At 41.9% G+C, this 22,037-nt stretch overlaps 1 protein-coding gene across 1 annotated transcript in view; it reads left to right on the forward strand.

Moving 5' to 3' along the window:
• The window catches only part of sned1 (sushi, nidogen and EGF-like domains 1), a 54,242-nt gene that overhangs the window by 2,409 nt on the left and 29,796 nt on the right, over positions 1–22,037 (forward strand). The window contains 24 exon segments of the mRNA XM_056276483.1: positions 3,845–4,132; positions 4,620–4,760; positions 4,864–5,026; positions 6,832–6,957; positions 7,270–7,383; positions 10,482–10,592; positions 11,018–11,065; positions 11,227–11,334; positions 12,817–12,909; positions 13,077–13,211; positions 13,575–13,694; positions 15,683–15,799; positions 16,120–16,263; positions 16,793–16,966; positions 17,300–17,413; positions 17,585–17,698; positions 17,836–17,949; positions 18,103–18,219; positions 18,392–18,679; positions 18,896–19,079; positions 19,579–19,691; positions 20,074–20,352; positions 20,984–21,119; positions 21,349–21,431. Of these exon segments, the coding sequence (XP_056132458.1) occupies positions 3,845–4,132; positions 4,620–4,760; positions 4,864–5,026; positions 6,832–6,957; positions 7,270–7,383; positions 10,482–10,592; positions 11,018–11,065; positions 11,227–11,334; positions 12,817–12,909; positions 13,077–13,211; positions 13,575–13,694; positions 15,683–15,799; positions 16,120–16,263; positions 16,793–16,966; positions 17,300–17,413; positions 17,585–17,698; positions 17,836–17,949; positions 18,103–18,219; positions 18,392–18,679; positions 18,896–19,079; positions 19,579–19,691; positions 20,074–20,352; positions 20,984–21,119; positions 21,349–21,431 (3,424 nt within the window).

The following is a 22,037-nucleotide window of genomic DNA, read 5'->3' on the forward strand; positions in this document are numbered from 1 at the left end:
GGTCTCTGATGTCACATTAGCAAACCCTGAAATCCCATTATGAGACCTGGTTTCCACCCCCCTGCCCCCTTCCTCCAGTCCCACTCCTGGCTCATGGTAACCAGGCTGTCCCTTTGTTATGGTTTGTGTCTGGGAGTTTTCACGTGTTGCTGGGATCTCTCCTCTTCCTCCTTCTCCTCCTTTTGCTCCGGGTTCCCCTCCTTCCATGCCTCAGATAACATGGCAAGGGTCTTCCCCCATGGACCTGTCCAGCTGTTTTATCTGAGAGATGACCAATCCCTTTAACAAGACACAGATGTATCTGCATAGTGTCTTTGGGGCTTCCAAACAATGCAACTCGTGGATCAGCTAATCCCGCAAAATGGCCAGCATAAAGAACATGAAGGAGGACATTCAAGGTCGGACAGAAAAGAACACAAGTTTAAAAGCAGATGTGAGAGTAAATGGCTAGGATCAAAGGTATTTATTGGCGATAGATAAACCCTCGCCGACAACCACCACAGGAAGATTCAAGCCTTTTTAAAAGACTGTAGCATATCTGATTCAAACACCTTTCAAGTGGCGTAACATATAATCTATTCAACGATTTTTATGGGGTAAGGTTGCACTTGCTTCTGATATGAAATTGTCTATTAAAGAAACCCAGATAGGTTAGGAAAGGATCCTCTAACTGCGCCAAGGACATACTATAACTGTGTTTCTCACAGATTGCACATCTGCTAATGCTCATCCGCTCTTCTGAAAAACGATGACACTTGGAGTTTGCGCAATTTCACTCTTTGGAAATCGCTATGTATATGGCTCAATGTAGTTGTTTGAGCCTCTTCTCCTTGTTGTCTGTTTGTGTGTGTGTGTGTGTGTGTGTGTGTGTGTGTGTGTGTGTGTGTGTGTGTGCGCGCGTGTGTGTGTTTGTGTGTGCGCACGTATGTGCGTGTGTGCATGTGCTTACATGTGTGCATGCACATGTCTAAGAGTGCTCGCGGCTTGGCCCGTACCTGTGCAGATTTGTGTTTAATTAAATGAGAGATGGTAACCATTAATGGAAGTATTCAACAACTCCAAAGTGTGCGAGTACAAAAAAAGTCATCCAGATCAGTTTTGCCATTATTAAACAGGGATTTCTGATGTAAGATAATAATATCTGGCAGCCAATTTTCCAGATAATTTGTGGTATGTGCTGTATTATGGAAGTTGTACCAGAGGCTTAGCACATTGTTCCAGACAGGATTTGGACTCTCTGCGAAACTTTGAAGAACCAGGTAGGCTGAGGTTAGAGGCTAAGTGGGCAGATCACAGGCACTTTGCTGGGATTCATCAAATAACGGGACAAGGTGACTGTGAAACCTCCTTTTTGACAAGGAACAGCTAATGTTTTCCTGAGTTGATCCTCGGGTACCTTTTTCATTTAGAGGTTTGCTTTGGCTTGACTTTTCCCAGATGAAAGTTTATTTTAGTCCATAAATTACTTGGCTCTAAAGAAAACCACCCAAGAAAAACCCGGGATACATCCGGCAAAGAATTCCCAAAAAATAACAAGGGTGTTGTAGAGTGAAGTGGCACCATTTAGAGTCAGAGAGAGCAGCAGAGAGAATGAAAGAGAGAGAGGCAGAGAAAGAGAGAGAGAGAGAATGAGAGAGTAGAAAGGAGAGAGCAAAAAAAGAAAGAGGCAGACATAGGGACACAGAAAGAGAGAAAGAGAGAGAGAGCGAGAGAGAGAGAGAGAGAGAGAGAGAGAGAGAGAGAGAGAGAGAGAGAGAGAGAGAGAGAGAGAGAGAGAGAGAGAGAGAGAGAGAGAGAGAGAGATGCTCCTTCCAGGGTTGATTGATAGTACCTCTCCCTTGTGATTCCGACCTTGGTCATATTACAGCATAACATAAAGCAGCAGTGACTCCGCTCACTCTCACATGACTGTAATATATAACTGCCCCTCGCTAAATGTCGGCATTGGTTATAATCTGGTTCAAACCTTAAAGTATGTGATATAATAAAAAATACAAGGTGCCGAGTTCACTCATATAGGCATAATTTTAACTCCCTTTCAGGTCAAGACCATGTCGAAAACAATTCCTTAGTCAATATGAATCCTCAACCAGGAAGGAATAGACCTGTTTAAACAGTTCCAGATGCTATGAGAGATTGGATTAGGCAACTACACATATTCCGGTATTGGAGTATAAACCCAATTTAGTGCTCAGCATGATTTCCTACACTAATTTTGCTGTAAGATGGGTGACTTCCAGACCGCTGCCACCACAGGTCTCTCATTAGTGGGTGTGGGAAGTGTGTACTCCCTGTGTCCATCCTCCCCTCTTCCATTCATCTAGCCCTGTGCCCTCTCTCGTAGTATCAGATGGCGCTCTGGCTGACCCACAGAGCCTTGCCCCTGCAGACTGTCGTCTCTTTCCCTACACAAGCCACGTTCTCACCGCCTCATGCTGTTGTAGAAGGGAAAACTGTGGTCGGGCAATTAACTGAGCCCCCGTGCCGGGCCAAACAAAACTTCCTCTGCTGTTTTTACAGCAAAATCCTCCAAATTATGGTTTCCATACGTGCAGAGAGCAAAGCCCCAAGCATCTGACGTTGCTTTGTCATCATCACATGCCACTGGCCTCGAATGCGGAAAGGCAAAGTTCACCCCTGCGATTAGCGGAAACAGGATAGGTGGCATGGTGGGCAGAATCTGCACCTGCTGATGATAAGCAGAAATGGTCTATGAATGGAAAGCTTTCACATGCGCTCAACCCATGACTTTCCTCTCTGGCCCCTTTAAATAGTCAATTACTCAAGATGTTCACACTTTTGTTCAAAGGGTTGGTCTCCCACTGAAGATGCTCTCTAAATCCACATCCATTAAGCTTGCCAAGTGTTATTATCCGCGAGGCTAATAGTCACATAGCTGCAACAGCAACTGTGTATGTGCAAAGTTGCTTATTGTCTTTAACTGTGAGCTCTTGTCTACAAACATTTCACACCTTCCTGTCTCCTATCTTTCCATCCTGTGTTTCATGCCACTAGCCAGCTTTCCTACCTAACTCTCATCCTTGTTCTTGTCTTTTCAAAACATTAAAAAAAAGTTTCTCATTATTTCTGCATCACACATGACAATTCTTGCAGCACAGGAGTTTTTGTTGCATTCACTGTACAAAAGCCGGCAGTCCTTATTCTAAACTGTGTTTAAGAGTAAAGGGTTGAATGTTATTCTACTTTTGCACACTGCAACCACCTTTTGTATCTGTACTGTAATCTTTCAGAGAGTTGATACCTAACCATACATTTCTGCGTGTGCCTAGCTGTGCTGACTATGCATTCTTGACACAGTGGAGATATGTGGACAAGTGGTGGGTGGAGTCAGTCTCTTGGTTACTTTGGTGTTGGCAGATGCATGAGGATTTTTTAAGACAGTCAAATGTCCTTCCTGGTGTGATGACTTTGCAGGTGTGCGTCTAGTACCGACCAGGTTTTCTCAGCTGCTGTTATTTGACAGAATAAAAGTAGCATCTGTTTGCTACACGGGAAGTGCAAACATCCGTTATGGGAATTGCCCCAACCCCTGCCCTGTGCTTCTGTTTGCTCCTCGAGGTCAGAATCAGAATAACCTTGTCTGTCCACCTTTGCCTTGCCTCCTCAGCACCAGATGAATCCTAAAATCCTACTATTGCATTTGCTCATAGAGACTGGAATAGAAATGAACTATTTGTGTTGACTAATTGCAGTTCTGTTGTCTTACACATTGCATTTTGTATGCTTGAAACAAATGTATTACACTGATTCAGCTCATTCTGAGAGTAGGGCATTGAGACTACATGAATAAACCTCATCTTACCTTAAGCTATCCCCACTTCAGGTAAACAACAATGGCCTGGTATCTTTCCTGAGGGAGGTGTCTCAGTTCACACCAGTAGCTTTTCCGATTGCTGGGGACCGAAGGGTTGTGGCACCATTCTGGGCAGATGTGGACAACCGCCGGGCAGGACAAGTGTTCTATAGAGAGAGTATGAATCCCTTCATCCTGAAGAGGGCCACAGATGATGTCAGGACATACTTTTCAGAATTCCCAAACTTCAATGCAACATGGATCCTCATCTCTACGTGGCACCAAGTTACTTTCTATGGAGGCAACTCCCTAACACCGGTATAAATTCCCATCCCACAATTCATTACTCTTATTCCAATGCAATTATTACTGTAATAACTGTGAAACAGCTGTATTTTCCTCATAATTATCTAGTTACATGATCAGTGTTTTAAGTGTGGCTCAGGTTTACTATCTTAAGCCTCCAGGCTTTAAAGTAGTAAAGCTTGTCTCTTTGCAAATTTAGCAATAATGTAGTCCCAGATAAATGCCGCTATAGCATTATCAACATAATGGCACCTGTGAATACAATTAGTGAATGTCAATGTATTGTTGACTGCATTCCTCATAAACAGAAAGAGAAGTTATGGTGTTGTGGAGTTTCTTGCATTGTACTCCTTTAGCCATGCACTGACAAGGAGTGAACAAAACTACAAACTGAGGTATTAACATCTGTTCCAACAATATGAGTGTTGTATCATGTGCAAGCACTGCTGACCAGCTGTCAAGAGGGGCAAAAGTGATAAACCTGTTCCTTTTTATCTAGGTGAATACTTTCCAAGTGGTGCTCATCACAGACGGGGAGCTTTCCTTCACAATATTCCAATACAATAACATCACCTGGACCACAGGCATGCATGCCAGCAGTGGTGGAGACTTGGCTGGCCTGGGTGGGACTGCAGCACAGGTAAGATCAAAAGGAAACACAAGACAGAAAAAGAGAATGATTTCCAAATATGCAGCCAAAACTCGGATCCATTGATCTTCGGTGATGTTTGTTCTCTTCCCAGGCAGGTTTCAATGCTGGTGATGGGATGCGCTATTTTAATATCCCTGGCTCTCGCACGGATGATGTGGTGAATGTGGAGGGAACCACCAATGTGGGATACCCAGGGAGATGGGTCTTTCGCATTGATAACGCACAGGTGGAAGTGGGTGGTTGCAATGACTCTGGTGAGACCTGATTCAAGCAGTGTTGTGTTTTACCTTTTTTTTTTCTTGTCAAAGATGAGACAATTACTAAATCAAAACTTAGCCTTGCAAACAAAGGCTATGAGGAAATATAAGGAAATGTAAACGCATATTACAAAGATGCATTTTTAGGGCCCTAAGCAAGGGTTCACTACTCAGTCACAAAAAAATCAGCCCAATCAGCCTGTAGGTGCCACTGTTACAAGCCAATTTACATTCTGGCCTCTATCTCAGGAAATGTTTGGTCTTGAATCAAATGTCTTCCTTTGACTGAATCCTTGCTTCATGCCTTAAAAACATACCTTTTTGGACTCCTTCAAGACTGTTGATCCAGTCTTAATGAAATTTGGGACGTATCATCCCCAGAGGCCTGCGACAACAAGTTATCAAAAGAAAGTTGATTGGCCAAACTGTTTGCCAGCAACAGGTGTTTTGGGGCGTGGCTTGTATTGACAGAATGAGCCATATCTTGTGAACACAATGTCTGATTGTCACAAAACCTGGGGTCTAAAAAGGTGTGACAAACACAGCTTCTAAATTTGCACTATAGCGAGAAAATGTGAATAACTCCTGAACCATTTGCCCAATGATTTTCAAATTTGATATGATGTATCTTTGTCAAGCATCCTAATGACGGCTGAAATGACTGGAGACAAAAGGGCTGCCATCAGCCAATCAAATTTCAGCTGCCAATATGGGCAATTCTGTGTGACTGATCATCATGAAATTTGGTACAAATGTGCTGGTATACTCCAGATGTGAGCCTATGACATTTGGTCAGAATCAGCCTGTTGGTGGCGCTGTTACAAGCCATTTTACCTTTTGGCATCTAGTTCAAATATCTTTGGTCTCGAATCAAAATTTTGGCTCCTTGGGTCATGCCTAATCATGTACAGCAACACTCTATGATATTTAGTCAGAATCTGCCATTAGGTGGCACTTTTCTGAAACCGCTTGGATCCCATTAATTGCAGCTTGTGGCTATCATGTTACCATTTCATCATGTTTTCAGTTCATCGAATTTTTCATTTCACTGCTGACTAACACTTTTGTCATAGCTTTTGTGAGAAATTAATGAGCTGATTTATTAGGTTGATTAAGTACAAATTTGCTCATGCCTGCCTTGTCGTCATTTTAGAACCAAAGCGGGATTGGTTACACTTTATAATGAGTAACTGTAAATAGCGATTAATGAATTAGTAATAGGTCACATATAAGTTCTTACAATGCACTTGTTAACATTAGCAGATGCTTAAAATGTTAATGACATCTCATAATTTTTAGATAATATTAATAATAGCATTACAAGTCTGAGTGTTACGTTTAGGCACCAAGTCTTAAATGGTTAGGTTTAGGGCAAATATTTTGGTCTGGACTGTCTAGTCTGGACAGCTCTTAATTAAGAAATTAAAAAAAGGAAGAGATAAAACATTACAAGCTGTATTAATAAGATGGTTGTGGATATTTTTAAGCCACCTGCTAACAATAGTGAGTTTGTTGTAAGTGCTTATAAGTGCCCTATTGTTAATTTATTAATCACTATTTACAGGTATTCATTATAAAGTGTTACTGCTACCAGCTAGCATTACTGACTTTTTTAAAACTATCGGCTTGTTTTTGTCATTAAACGATGCCATGGCTGAATATTTCTCCTCATTGCTTTTGTCTGTAAAATAAACACCCATTTCAAGGATGATTATTTGATCCATGTATTATTGATGCTAATGTTGTTATTAACACTAATAGTAGGATGCATGTTAATTTATACATTATCCTGCATCCCACAGCATCAGTGTGCCCACATCTCAGACCTTGTCTGAATGGAGGTCAGTGTATTGATGACTGCATCACAGGCAACCCTTCCTTCACTTGCTCATGCCTGGCTGGATTCACCGGTCGAAAATGCCAGATTGGTGAGTTACGGTTGACACCATCACACCCTTCTCTCTTTTCAAGCCATCCTGGCCATTCACCTAAGATCAGCCAGGAAAAAAGGATGTCAGCTTGTAAAAGTTGGATTTCCCTTGACTTGCCAAGGGGACAACCTGATAGGATATTTCCTTTAGTCACATCTGCTTGTAATACACATAGAAGGTCCCCGCCAATCTTTTGGATTCTCTTTGGACAGTTCATTGCCTTCTAAGTCAGACTGGGTTCTTTTTACTGTTTCTACTCGGCTAGACTACGACCTTTGTATCCCCCTTTCTCTCTTTCTCTGTCTGTAGACGTAAATGAGTGTGCCTCAAATCCTTGCCAGAATGGAGGAACCTGTAAAGACCAGATTAATAGCTTCATCTGTCAGTGTCCACCTGGATACACCGGAGCTCTGTGTGAAACAGGTACCTGAGATGCTCCCAGTGTTTTTTTTTTCCTCCCTGTTTTTTCCTTTCAAATGAATCTGATATAATCGTGTTTCTGATATGCTGAGTGGGCCGTTTTAAGCTAGGAATCAAGCCTTACCTTGTTTTCGCTGTTGAGACCAGTAGAGATTGTTGTTGCCTTCAAAACTTGAACCCGTGAGTTTGTGGTTTTGATATGACAAGTCAAACACAGGATGTACTCCGGACAAATGTTGTGAAGCTGCAGAAGCTAATGATTAAGCTAGCTACCTAGCAGTTAATGGGTCGATGATGATGATGGTGATGATGATTTATTTCGAACATGTAATAAGCAGGATATAACATACAGATAAACCATTGCCAATAATCTGAAGTGATCAGCAAATCTACACATCAAATTTAGCTGACAAATCTCCGTATGCATCAGATTATTTGTTACATGTTCAAAAAGGAGTAGGAGGAAGTATACACTTATTTTTTCCTACCCCTTCTAACCTTCAATCTCTTAATTTCGAACGGGTAACACAAAGGTATGTGACAGAGGTAAAAACACCATTGGGAATATCAACAACTCCCTCGAATATATTATTTAATGACAAAAAAGAGTCTGTCCAACTATATAATTATACTTACCATCTATTGTAAAACTGATGCACACAGAATTAACAGTTTACATTCAATCATTTTTTTCTACAAAACTGAATTCACATGTGTGTCAGTGCTGTTGTGTTTATTCTTATGATTACCAATGAATTCTCTTTAGTTTAATCTCTATAGTCACAGAATAGTTAAAGAAGGGATTTAAAGAAAAATACAATATCACCAACTGGAGAAAAAAACCGCAACCAGAATGAATGACTACAGCAACAATAAAGAGATAATTTTAATATATGGTAACAAATGAAACCCCATCCAAAAAAAAACAAAAACGAAATATTGTCTTAACATGCTGTGCTAAAATTCATAAGAACATGTGAAGACAGATCGGTCATAACCCCTCACGAGGAAGCAAACAGTATCTGTGTCAAAGTCAACAAGTATTTTCAAAGGCCATCATGTTTTAGTGGAAAACATGCAGTTAAATGCAGCGTATAATGTGATGATTAAATCTGTTGAACAATCTGTGGAATGATACTGATACAAAACAAAAAAAAAAGTCTAAACTGATTTTCAGCTGATTAATTTTTCCAAGACTTTTTTCTCCTTTTCAAACTATAATCACCAGATCAATAAAGAGAGCTCAATGATAGCAAGATTTATTATGAATTCACATACATGGAATTTTTTTTATTCTGGCGGTTAGGCCCCATCAGGATAAAACATCTCCATAGAAAGCAAGAAAGAAAGAAAGAAAGAAAGAAGGAAAGAGTACTCCTACAGAAAATCAACATCTACAGTGCTGTTGTTTTTTGTTTTTCTTGCCCTTTTGTATCTGTTTAAGTGGGAGAGTACTGCTGGCGTTGTGTGTGGCTGCCGCTTCTCCCTCTCATAGCCCCCTGCTTTCCATCCACCCCTGTATGTTTGTGTTATGTTTATCTGTTGTCTTGTTTCACCCCGTTTATTGTAAAGCGACTTTGAGTGTTAGAAAAGTGCTATGTAAGATTGATTTATTATTATTAAAGCGGCCCATGAATATAGAAAGTAGGGATGCTCCCGAGTCTGGATGCTGATGGTGGTTGAGACTCTACAGGTGGATATCCAGAACAAATGAGGGATGTATTGAGGTGGTGATGGGGGCAGAGGTGGGTTGCACTGCACAGGATTCTGCAAACAGAGAATGAAAGATTTAGCTACGACTTCTAAATTTCAGCATTCAACAGCTGATCGGTTAGCTGAGCGCGGGCAGAAAGGTGATTTGTTAGCAGTGATGACACAACTAGTGAAAGAGCCATTGAGCTTCGACAGCATGGGAAAGCGGAAATGACGGTGACGGTCGTAATTATTTTGAATGAACATGACAGCATGAGAAACTAGAAAGAGTATGATGAAAACTGTATTGGGTGAGCGAAAAGGGGAAAAAATATAGAATGAATGATTACTCTTAATGAACTTTCTTTTGGGATTCGTTAAAATAGCCATATATCTCAAAAAGTCTGATCAATAAGTATGATTTTTGCCTCAGTTGCTGCATATATCAAAATAAACATTTTTCAATATCTGGGTCTGGCCTTTCTGGGGCTGCTCTGCCTGCTGCCTCTGTCTGTTCCCACAGTCCAACCTGTGGACATGTATCAAACCTCTTCTCATACCTTTCACAGCCAGCAGCACATATTTGCAGAGTGAGGGGAGCAGTGTGGCGGATATATTAATCAGCTGAGTAAATAATTCCACAAGTGTGTCCGGTTCTGTGTGTTTGTGCGTTGCAGACATTGACGAGTGCAGAGACAGACCCTGCCTCAACAATGCCTTGTGTGTACAAGGTGTTGGCACTTTCACCTGTGCGTGTGAGGTGGGATACACTGGTATTCTGTGTGAAACAGGTGAGCACAGTTTCCCAGGGGTCCCGGAAAAAAACGGGTCTCTCTCTCTCTCCAGAGTAAACAATCTCTGCTGCTTTCTACATCAAATTCATTCTTTTGGCAGATGTCTAAATCCACAGAGAGTTTCCCAGTCAACCTGGATAAATAGGTCCAAGTAGAGGTTATGGTTCAATTGATTTGCAAACAGCTTTTTTCCTGGGTCACAAAGTATAGTAATGAACCGTGCTGAGAAAGTTCACCAAAGTCGCGTAAGGCTCCAAAAAGGCCTTTCCAAATGTATCGTTCAGAGTTTGTCTCGTGATTGGGTGTTGATGAAACTTGAACCCCTTGGGGAGTTAAATTATTGGGCCCTGTACAGTTCACAAATCCTTGTTTCTACATAAATCCGGATTACTCTTAATACCAGACACCTGGTCACTGAAACCCAATGCCTGCAGAAGGGAAGTTCAATTTTCTAATCCAGTTCAATGTCTTATGACATCAACACACGGACAACACTTTGCTTTTCCATGAGAAGATGGGAAGGTTTGAATGTGAAGATGACTCTACCGTGGACATAGTTACGTCGGGATAGCCCCACTGATGTTTGATTTGGCTGTGTTTCTATGGATCCTCCAGATATGGATGAATGTGAATCACAGCCTTGTCTGAATGGAGAGTGCGTCGATCAGGTGAACGGCTTCACCTGTATTTGTCCTGCTGCCTTCACCGGAACGCGCTGTGAGACAGGTGACTTCCTTCACTTCGCCGAACTCTGCCAGATGAAACAAAGAAGCATGTTTGGGGAAAAAATGGCTGTTAATTGAAAGTGTTCACATTGCCTGCAAATACTGCTTCTCCTCTCTGTTTGGTTTCCTGTAATATCACATTTTTCCGAATGGGACAAGCAAAGAAAAAAAAACCTGGCTAACTGCTGAGAGTAAATTGGGTGGCTGTGGTTAAAGACTGTTTTGAGTGACCTGGTATGTTGGTTGAAAGTTTTTGTGGCATATCTTATGTGCTGAATCTCATCAGCTGTGTGTTTACTTCATGGTTTGCCATTGTTTCTGTCCAGGATAGCCTTCCTATGTTTTATGAGTGCAGTGTATGGTGATTCCTTGCGAATGCCTATACAATTCTCATATATTACAAACTATGTCATCTTTTTCCCTCAGAGTTCATAGTGCTTCAGGTGAATTCAAGTCAGGCAGAAAATCAAACAGGTAAAAGGAAGTCTTTGATTTATACGACTCATACAAATGATGGTTGTGGTTGCCAGAATTTTTCATCCAATTTTCAGTTTTGAGGATGTGAGTGGGAACCGGCTCTGATAATTCTATGTCCATCCATATGCTGCAGCCTTTCATGGTTTTCCATCCCACAGTATCATGTGAAGGAGAAGATTGTGAAAAGCACCAGATTTGCGAGTACACCAGTCCTGGATTCTACAACTGTACATGCACTCCGGGCTACTATGGTGACAAGTGTGAAGGTAATGTACCTGGGCATCCCTTCTTCTAAGTCTTTTTGCAGGCAGTTGGACAGGTCACGAGCAGATGGAAGGGTTTTAGGAGGAGCTGTCCTATCCCACAGGAATTTGGAATGTGCTCCTGGAAGAGAAGCTGCTGTGATGATGGATTATTGTAATTATCAAAACTGACACGGCCTCGCCCCGTTTACTACCGGAACCTGGGAACAGCCGCTGCTTGATGTTGTGCATAATTGTTTTATAGCACATTTTATTAGTTTACCAACAAGAGGAAATGCTTTGTCTAGACTTAAAGGGCCTCTTTATGAGTCAAACCCAGTCTTTGGTATTCAGGTCATTTCATCAGACAGAGCTGTTGAAATATGCATGCTCTGACACCGCCACTTGATTCTCTGGAAGTTAGCCATGGCACCACACTATGGTAGTGCTTTAAAGAACAGCTGCTGCTTGCATAGCCACAGGGCAATTTGTTCACAAAATATGTACAGTGGTATTATTCCAGCTCGATGCTTCATATCCTCCTTTGAGAGATATATATGATATCATTTTGTATGATATAATTAATTTCTATGAGTGTACGTATTATATGTGTTTTAGGAAATAACTTATGTGTTTTTGAAACCTGGGCAGGCTCCCATGAGAGATTAAGTTCATCTACCAGGACGGGCTGCCGCGTGTCTTTTTCTCACACCAAAAGCTCTTTAATAGTATTTGAGCTATTGCAAATGCATGCTACTTCTCACCCCTGAGCTGAAATAACTATCACTGCTTATATAGGCTCTCTTAAATCTCCCAAATACTTTCCTGCTTGGCTCACTTGGAAGGCACAGTGGAAAAAGGAGCATGGTCCTCCAAGGAAGAGAAAGTAGTGGGACACAGGAGTGCCTAATCAGGCCCTCAGATCAAAGGCCTCGGCCGCACAGGTGGCCAATGAAAGTGGCTTGAGCAAATTAACAATCCATTAATTGCCCCCAGGGCCATATGTTTTGATCACAAAACATGCTCCATATCATCAGAAAAATAATACCCTCCACCAAGCTCCTGGGACTTCAAAGGAAAGGCATTTAGCAGTGATATGGCTACATCCTTTGATCCGCTGCTGCAATTAGGGAGGAGAGGAAAATAAAAACATTCGTACAATTTGTTCTGAGCGGATGTGCAGCGTGATGACTGGTAATGGTCTGGTCCTGTGAACTTTGTGGGAAAAGATGTGGGAAAGAGAAATGACAGTGAATCACTGCATAGTTTACATTATAGCTGATGAAAGAACCTCAACATGCAGAACACATGTTGACCATTGATACCTTCTGTCATGTTTACACTTTGGCCAATCCTAAAACTTTAAAATGTTAAACCGCTGTTTAGCCGCTTGCTATCAAATAGCCCAAGTAAATTTCATAGCTCTGAGCCCCCACCCCCCCACCCCTCTCTCTCTCTTTCGCGCTTACCCACTCACCCTCAGTATCTCTGTTTCCATCTCTGCAGATGAGTGTCCATGTCAGAATGGTGGTGTCTGTGTGGACATCAATGGGACCTGTGAATGCCCAACAGGTTACACAGGCCTCTACTGTCAGTTTGGTGGGTCTAACATTCTGTACAGCCACTGGTCACAGTGTAACCCTAACTTGCCCTATCACCTGATCTCATAACAGCTTTGACTTAAATGATTGTGTGTTTTTGTGTTGGTAAATCCACACAGATATCTGCCCAGAATTTGGCTGAGTTTCTCAATCTCCCCCTCTCAGAGGTAACCCAGACGCCATGCAGTAACAGCAGGCCGTGTCCTGATGGAGGACCTTGTCTGGAATATGGAGGGACCTACCTATGTACATGCCAGACGAGCGGAGCAGAGCTAGATCACAAAGACTTCTACCCCTATGGTAAGAGCACGAGGCACCAACAACAGGCCTTTTGCAGTTAAATGTGTGTTGTACGAACAGCTGGATAATATAGTTACAACCAAAATTTAAAACAGTTTCCTTTGGTCTTGACAAGTGCTATTTTCTTTTGAAAGACAGTGGCCACATTCGCGGGTTCCATTTGCTGTTTGTAGAGAAGTGATAAAGGTTGTTTATGTTGTTGCTCACTGCTTGTGAAGGACTTGTTTCAGCTCAACCATAAAAGGACAAATGATTCACACTTTCTAGTGGTTGGATCTAGCCTCCATGTTTAAATGAAGTTCAGCAGTGTTACTCTCTCCCAGTGCAATGGAACACAGTCAAGTCTCGGTGTGTGTTTTTCAGTACAGCCCCGATCGATCTGCGACTCCTCTCCGTGTCTGAATGGGGGATACTGCTATGAGCGGGATGGAGGCTACACCTGTGAATGCAAGCATGGATACTGGGGGAAGCACTGCGAGAAAGGTAGCATGACTGATTGATAAAGCAGAAGATATACACTACCGTTCAAAAGTTTGGGGTCACATTGAAATGTCCATATTTTTGAAGGAAAAGCACTGTACTTTTCAATGAAGATAACTTTAAACTAGTCTTAACTTTAAAGAAATACACTCTATACATTGCTAATGTGGTAAATGACTATTCTAGCTGCAAATGTCTGGTTTTTGGTGCAATATCTACATAGGTGTATAGAGGCCCATTTCAAGCAACTATCACTCCAGTGTTCTAATGGTACAATGTGTTTGCTCATTGGCTCAGAAGGCTAATTGATGATTAGAAAACCCTTGTGCAATCATGTTCACACATCTGAAAACAGTTTAGCTCGTTACAGAAGCTACAAAACTGACCTTCCTTTGAGCAGATTGAGTTTCTGGAGCATCACATTTGTGGGGTCAATTAAACGCTCAAAATGGCCAGAAAAAGAGAACTTTCATCTGAAACTCGACAGTCTATTCGTGTTCTTAGAAATGAAGGCTATTCCATGCGAGAAATTGCTAAGAAATTGAAGATTTCCTACACCGGTGTGTACTACTCCCTTCAGAGGACAGCACAAACAGGCTCTAACCAGAGTAGAAAAAGAAGTGGGAGGCCGCGTTGCACAACTGAGCAAGAAGATAAGTACATTAGAGTCTCTAGTTTGAGAAACAGACGCCTCACAGGTCCCCAACTGGCATCTTCATTAAATAGTACCCGCAAAACACCAGTGTCAACATCTACAGTGAAGAGGCGGCTGCGGGATTCTGGGCTTCAGGGCAGAGTGGCAAAGAAAAAGCCATATCTGAGACTGACCAATAAAAGAAAAAGATTAAGATGGGCAAAAGAACACAGACATTGGACAGAGGAAGACTGGAAAAAAGTGTTGTGGACGGATGAATCCAAGTTTGAGGTGTTTGGATCACAAAGAAGAACGTTTGTGAGACGCAGAACAAATGAAAAGATGCTGGAAGAATGCCTGACGCCATCTGTTAAGCATGGTGGAGGTAATGTGATGGTCTGGGGTTGCTTTGGTGCTGGTAAGGTGGGAGATTTGTACAGGGTAAAAGGGATTCTGAATAAGGAAGGCTATCACTCCATTTTGCAACGCCATGCCATACCCAGTGGACAGCGCTTGATTGGAGCCAATTTCATCCTACAACAGGACAATGACCCTAAACACACCTCCAAATTGTGCAAGAACAATTTAGAGCAGAAGCAGGCAGCTGGTATTCTATCGGTAATGGAGTGGCCAGCGCAGTCACCAGATCTGAACCCCATTGAGCTGTTGTGGGAGCAGCTTGACCGTATGGTACGCAAGAAGTGCCCATCCAACCAATCCAACTTGTGGGAGCTGCTTCTGGAAGCGTGGGGTGCAATTTCTCCAGATTACCTCAACAAATTAACAGCTAGAATGCCAAAGGTCTGCAATGCTGTAATTGCTGCAAATGGAGGATTCTTTGACGAAAGCAAAGTTTGATGTAAAAAAAATCTTATTTCAAATACAAATCATTATTTCTAACCTTGTCAATGTCTTGACTCTATTTTCTATTCATTTCACAACATATGGTGGTGAATAAGTGTGACTTTTCATGGAAAACACAAAATTGTTTGGGTGACCCCAAACTTTTGAACGGTAGTGTAAGTGCACAGAAATGTATATTTCTCGAGGGTTTCTTTTAAATCCAAAATATTGCTTTGAACTTTTGGTTATTTCTCAGGTCCTGCACGAGGGCTAGAGATTGAAATCATGATGAAACATGCCACAGGAGTTAATGCTTTTTCACTCCTGACAGTACCGAATTCTGGCAATTTTGATTTATGACTTGAGTTATGGATGATGTTACTGAATTGCATCTCTTTACAAGTTAAAAGCTATAATGCTTTAAGACTTTTCCCTGGAACACATATATAATGTGTGCCATGAAAACCAGAGTGGCCACCACTTAAATGATGAATTTCTCCCTATGTCTTTCCAGTTAAACTCAATATCTGTGCTTCTGGTCCCTGCCGCAATGGCGGCTCCTGTAAGGAAGAGGCAGGGAGCTACCGATGTGTGTGTCCCTACAGGTTCACAGGAAAGCACTGTGAAGTGGGTGAGTGTTAGCCCATCCTCTGCTGATAAAAACAGCAATTTTGAGGCCATGAGGCTTTTCATCATTTGTTTTTCAAACTGTGTCCAATGGAAATGTTGCAACCGCTGCTTGCGCAATAATGGAGAGCCCTTTGAGAGCTCTCAATAACTGCATTTTTTGTAATAATGAACTTTAAAAAAAACTATGGCTCTGCCCATAACATTTTTTTCTCTTGTACAAAGCTTTTTCTTACATGATGCACAAACTTTCTTATACAACCCAAATGTGCCACACAGAAAGATTTGTAAATCTAATGCTGACTGTGGATGGTTTGTTCTCAGGGAAACCAGACCCCTGTGCCTCCAGCCCCTGTGTGAATGGGGGAACATGTTTTCACTACATAGGAAAATATAAGTGTGAGTGTACTGAGGCTTTCAGTGGCAGGCACTGTGAGATAAGTCGGACCTCTGCACATTCCTCAGCAGGTGAGCAGACTGTGTCACTCTGCAATCATGTCGAAGTCTCATTCCAATGCAAAAGTTGATATGGTTTTCACTTGAGGCCAACTAGACTGAATATGAGCAGGTGATATCTTGACGTGTTAGATGGAGATATTGGGTTTTCTGAGAGATTAAATAATCCTGAGCCAGTTGTGTTACTGTATTGGAACCCTTCCTCATTTACAGATACAGAAACTGCCATAATTACATTGACTATGTAGAGTAAGAGCTGGTGAAACTTGGTGATTTGGCTTTCTGATTCATGTCTGTGCAGCAAAGCATGTATGTATGTGTGTATGTGTGTGTGTGTGTGTGGGGGTGGGGGGTGGATTGTTTAAAGACAAATAGAAAACCTGGGTGGACTACACCTCTGTTGCTATGTATCTGTGTTGCCCTGGGTCACAAACCTATTTTAGGTCTTAACATTTGTGAAGATCAGTTGGTATGAGGGCGAATAATATTTCCTCTAAGTAACTGCTGGGCAAAACTGCTTGTATCGTTGTATTTATTCCAGAGACAGGCTGTGGGCCACCACCACAGGTGAAGCATGCTGAGGTCCAGTTCTCATCCACACTACCAGGCTCCATGGCCATTTATATGTGCTATTCAGGCTTCAAGCCTGTGCCCAGAGCCACCCAGAGCATCTGTGGTATTCAGGGAGCATGGAGCCAGCCACCCGTCTGTGAGGGTAAGTAACATTCATTTATTAAAACAACAACTACTGTGTGCAAATAATCTTTTAGTGGGCACCTGGGAGTCCTGAGGTGCCAAATGTTACCTTGGTGAATGAAAATGGTAAAACAATTACAGAATTATCCTCTTTTTAATAGGAAAAGGTCACACTGACCATACTGGTAGATATAGCCTTTCTTTCAGAAATACGGAAATTCGTTAAGCAAGATCACATCATTGGCTTGTTGTCATAGACTAATATGGTTCTTCATCTATAGTTGCAGAACATAAATGCAAAATAGGCTAGGTTTAGCATATTCAGATCCTTCTTTGTGTTGCGACATTCCAGAGGTCAATGAGTGCTTCTCACAGCCTTGCCTTAATGGGGGTACGTGTCGGGACCGGGTAGCATCATACCTGTGTGAATGCAATGACGGCTTTACTGGGAACCGCTGTCAGACAGGTACAAAAAAAAAAAGCTTTACTGGGAACCGCTGTCAGACAGGTACAAAAAAAAAAAGCTTATGAATGATCAGATATTATCACCATTATGTACCCTATATATGCCATATGAAATAAGCTGAAATGGTATGCACAAACGCCCCACTGAATGTACTTCTGCATGTGTACATAGACATAGATGAATGTCAGTCAGAGCCTTGCAAGCATGGGGGAACCTGTGAGGACCAGCCTGGCTCCTACTTATGTCATTGTCAGCAAGGGTTCAAAGGCCAGAACTGTGAGCTAGGTACTGCATTCATTAATTTGCTTACATTACTGTCACCTTCACAGCATGCAGTTCATATAAAAGTTATATATTACACATTCAAACTATACACGCTGATGAGACTGTTTTTGTTTTTGTATCTGAATACCCATGTTCAGAGCAGGATGGCTGCGACTCCAACCCCTGTTTAAATGGAGGTGTGTGTCGTGGTTACAGATGGAATTACCTGTGTGTGTGCAAAGAGGGTTTCTTTGGGGACCAATGCCAGATGTGTAAGTAAAAGTGCACTGCTTGATAAGTTAGTTATAATGACAGTAAAGCGCCTCAAAACACAGAACCTTCTGACTGCAGGCTGCTGAGTTGCACCAACAATGGTTCTGGTTTGGTACAGTCTATTGCAAATACTTTTCTTTGTCACCTCCAAGTGGAGAATCCTTGTGTACTGCAGCCTTGTGGAAACCGCGGCCAGTGCAGAAGTGACGGGAAAGGAAACTACAATTGTGCTTGCAGAATAGGACACACTGGCAAGGACTGTGAGAAAGGTCAGCATGAGTCACATTCCTTCTCATCTCCTATCAAGAATAAAGATAAGGTTATAATTTAGTTGATTTGACATTTGTCAGAATGTGCAAATAGCCGGTTCTACATAATGCAAAGACAATTTATAATTTTGTGATGTATGGATTAGACATATAAGGTTGCCACTGTTCCCAGACCTGTTGCCTCCTTCTGGTCTCCATGTGTTGCGTGTGGAAGAGAACGAGGTGGAACTACGCTGGGATGAGCCGGAGCCTTCCCATAACCTGGTCCATGGCTTTGCTGTCACCTATGCCCCCCTGGGCTGGGGAAACCGCAAAACTGACTTCCTCGAAAGACATCAGTCCACCCATGTTCTGCGGGGTCTGGTGCCTGGCCTGCTCTACAATATCTCAACCTTCTCTATTAAAAGAAACACCAACAGCAATGACATTAGCCAGCCTGCTGTCGCACTGATTCGCACCAGTGAGTGCTCTCTTTAAAATAGTTACAATTTATATACTAGAAGTGTAAATTTGTAGTGTTTTGCATTAATGTTCCTGCATGATCTCTGCAAAATGAATGATGATGATGATGATGATGATGATGATGATGATGGCAGTGTATGTCTATGTGTGTGTCTGTGTGAGTGTGTGCATGCATGCATGAACTTAAATGTATGCATGTGTGTCTCTGTCCCAGGACCCCGGCGGATAGAGCAGCTGCAGGTGGTGAATGTGTCCTCCTCTCAGGTTTGGCTACAATGGCAAGTTCAGGCAGCTCGTCATGCAGCAGTCAGCCAGCTGCGTGTGTCTCTAGTTCCATCAGATGGTAGTGGGGCCCGCACTGCCGTGCTCAACACAAGCACCACTGAGTATACTTTCAGGTTAGAGTCGTGCCTAGTCACCAAAAATGCAACAGTATCCGTCTGCGGACTGCAAAGCAGGGGTGTAACGTACAAGACATGTCCCTAAAGTACAAATGACACCCACTTGCCAGTTCAAGGAATCACCCTATCCCCCCACGCTAAAGTCAAGCTTGGGAGGTAAAGGTTAGGGCAATTGATGGTAGTCCTGCTACACGTTTCACCCCTACACACTGCGCTTCTGTCTTGCAGTCCGCAGACACACCCTTCTCTAAAAATGCGTTGCTTTTAAAGGCTGCAGTATCATATATGTCCACTAGATAGTACTGTTTAAGCGCTGCGATCAGAATGGTTTCGCTTTAGAGCTGCTGCTTATCTTTCAACCACTAGAGGGAAATGTTGCATCACCCTTAAACCGGACTTCAGCAACAGCTAGATGAATAGTATGTGGGATTGAATTGTTTGAGATAGTTAAGATTATTCGTGTTGCAGATTTTGTATCAGCATTTATTTTCCCCAGCTCTTTGCTTCCTGGTCAGTTGTACACTGTGGATGTGTTGGCTCAAAGCGGAATCAGACCAGATGAGTTCCCCTCCACAAGCCATTCAGCTGGACCTCTGCAAATCTGGACGAGTAGGTTTCATCTGGAATAGCGGATCACCTTTAATGTATTTACAATCCAAATATCTTCAAGCAACTGCCACATTACTATGACGGCCTCCTTTTGATGGATTATGTGCATGATTGATTGTTAGATTTTTAAGGTCATAGAACAATTTCAGGTTAGTCATTATTTTTGCTTATTTAATTGCATTCTTTTCTAAGAGGCTCTATTTTTGGAACACGACAGCTGATTGGCTATTGTAATTAATTATCACGTTTTGTGGCTGCTCTATAAGAATTTCTACAATCAGGGACCGGCCAAACTGAAAAAAGGTTAAACAAAGTAACTAAATTACTTTTTACTTTTTATGCCATCAGTGCATCTGTGACCATGAGTCTTTTCCCCCCTCAGGGCCACTCCCTCCACAGAACCTGTCCCTGTCACATGTTACCACCAACTCAGCCCTGATCACCTGGAGCCGCCACCCTAGAAACATCCCAGATGGCTTTGTGGTGAATGTGACTCGAGGGTTGAATACCAGGAGTCGTTTCTTATCCAACGGGAAGTTAGGATCATATACCCTGCGTGAACTGACCCCAGGACAGCACTACTACCTGGCTCTAACGGCCGTCAAGAACACAGGGCAGGAACAGATCCACAGTATACCTCAACATTTAGCCTTCACTACCTGTGAGCATTTGTGTAGGAATGAAAGAGAAACAAAGTCATTTTCTCCTCTGCCCTTTGAATACATTAGCATATAACATGCTTGTCTCCAAACCGCAAAGCCCCATCTCAAAAAGCACCTTTTCAAACTGGCATATTCAGTCTGATCCACGTTTCATTGAGTTTTGTGCAGATGATGATTGTATACTTATCTGTTGTATTAACTTTTTGTCTACTCTGCTTTGTTTTGACCTTATGATGTCTGATACAGTGGCTTGTTTTTTTAACTGTGTTCTGTAAGATGTCCTTGAGCGCTCTGAAAGGTGCCCACAAACAAAATGTATTATTATTATTATTATTATTATTATTATTATCATAACAGTGTCTTGAGTGCATAGTATGGATGGCTGCTGTGATAATCGAGTCCCTAAATTTGACATTACTTCTAACCTTTCCTTGGTACAGCAAGTGAGATCCATTATTGCAGCATCAAAGGACAGGGGCCATTACAATGTAATGGTCATGGCACTAACATATGGCAACATCATGTTAACACCAGCATGTATTTTCGGTTCAACAGAACCACTTAGTAAGATGTGTTGCATTTAAGTGACACGATTGTTGAAAGAAAATGTGTGTATCTGCTATGTGCCAGTGCCAATGGATGCCCGAAAAAGAGATAAAACAAAAGGGATGAGACAGGGGTCCCATGTCAGTCGCACACGTGCCCAATCAAAACCTCAGGACCAAGGAGGTGCAGCAGAGACAGAGAACTCTGAGGAACTGCCCAGGTACCAGCGAGCTTGTTGATTTTTTAGTGCTCATGAGAATTTAAATACAGTATTATTCTATTTAGACAATGCCATTCATACAAAATAACTCTTCTTGTATCATTTGTGATATTCATGAAGTTTACTGAATGATACAAATCATGATTCAAGTGGAGGTTTATATGTTCTGCTCTGAAAATGTGATTTTGCTGGCAGTGATAACCAGATGGTGGTGTTTGCTGTGTTGCAGATACACAGAACTTATTGACAGAAGGGGAAAGATAACGGCTCAGTTCACCAACATGCCCAGAAAAGCCATTCGACATCGTGCCAGTAAGTACAAATAAACATGACATTAATGAATATTTAGGGGAGAATGGATATTGGATAGTTCGCACTTAACTCAGAAATAGGCTTACAAACGTCCTATTAATGACACCACTGTATTTTTTATTGTGTACAAATCCAGTGTTACTTTATTTTATTAATATCAACTTCATGTGCATGTTACACAATTAAAAAATGTTATTATAGTGTAGTCTGTTCACCTATTCATAGCATATTCAAAGATGACATTCTTACCAAAAGACACAGAACATTTCAAATGTTAAATGATTCAAACTCCTGTGGACACAACTCACTAACTAGCATTTGCTATCAAAAACAGAATGTATGATTGTTGCAAATAATGAGACTACTGTCAATGATTGTCACATGTATCATGTCAAATATTTTTCATCTTCACGCACACGTTAAGGCCAGCCAAAATACGGATTAGCCAGTTAGAAACCTTAAGACGTAACTTTTCTTGGGTCTGATTATTAAAGTGACTATCAGCAATTTTAATTAGAACACTTTTCATAACATTCGGTGAAACTCTTTCGACATCTTGACAGCTATCAAGTAAGTAGGTGCACTGAGAAAATAATCTGGTCTCTG

The sequence above is a fragment of the Lampris incognitus genome, chromosome 3 (assembly GCF_029633865.1).
Source record: "Lampris incognitus isolate fLamInc1 chromosome 3, fLamInc1.hap2, whole genome shotgun sequence".
In the NCBI taxonomy this organism is placed as follows: Eukaryota; Metazoa; Chordata; class Actinopteri; order Lampriformes; family Lampridae; genus Lampris; species Lampris incognitus.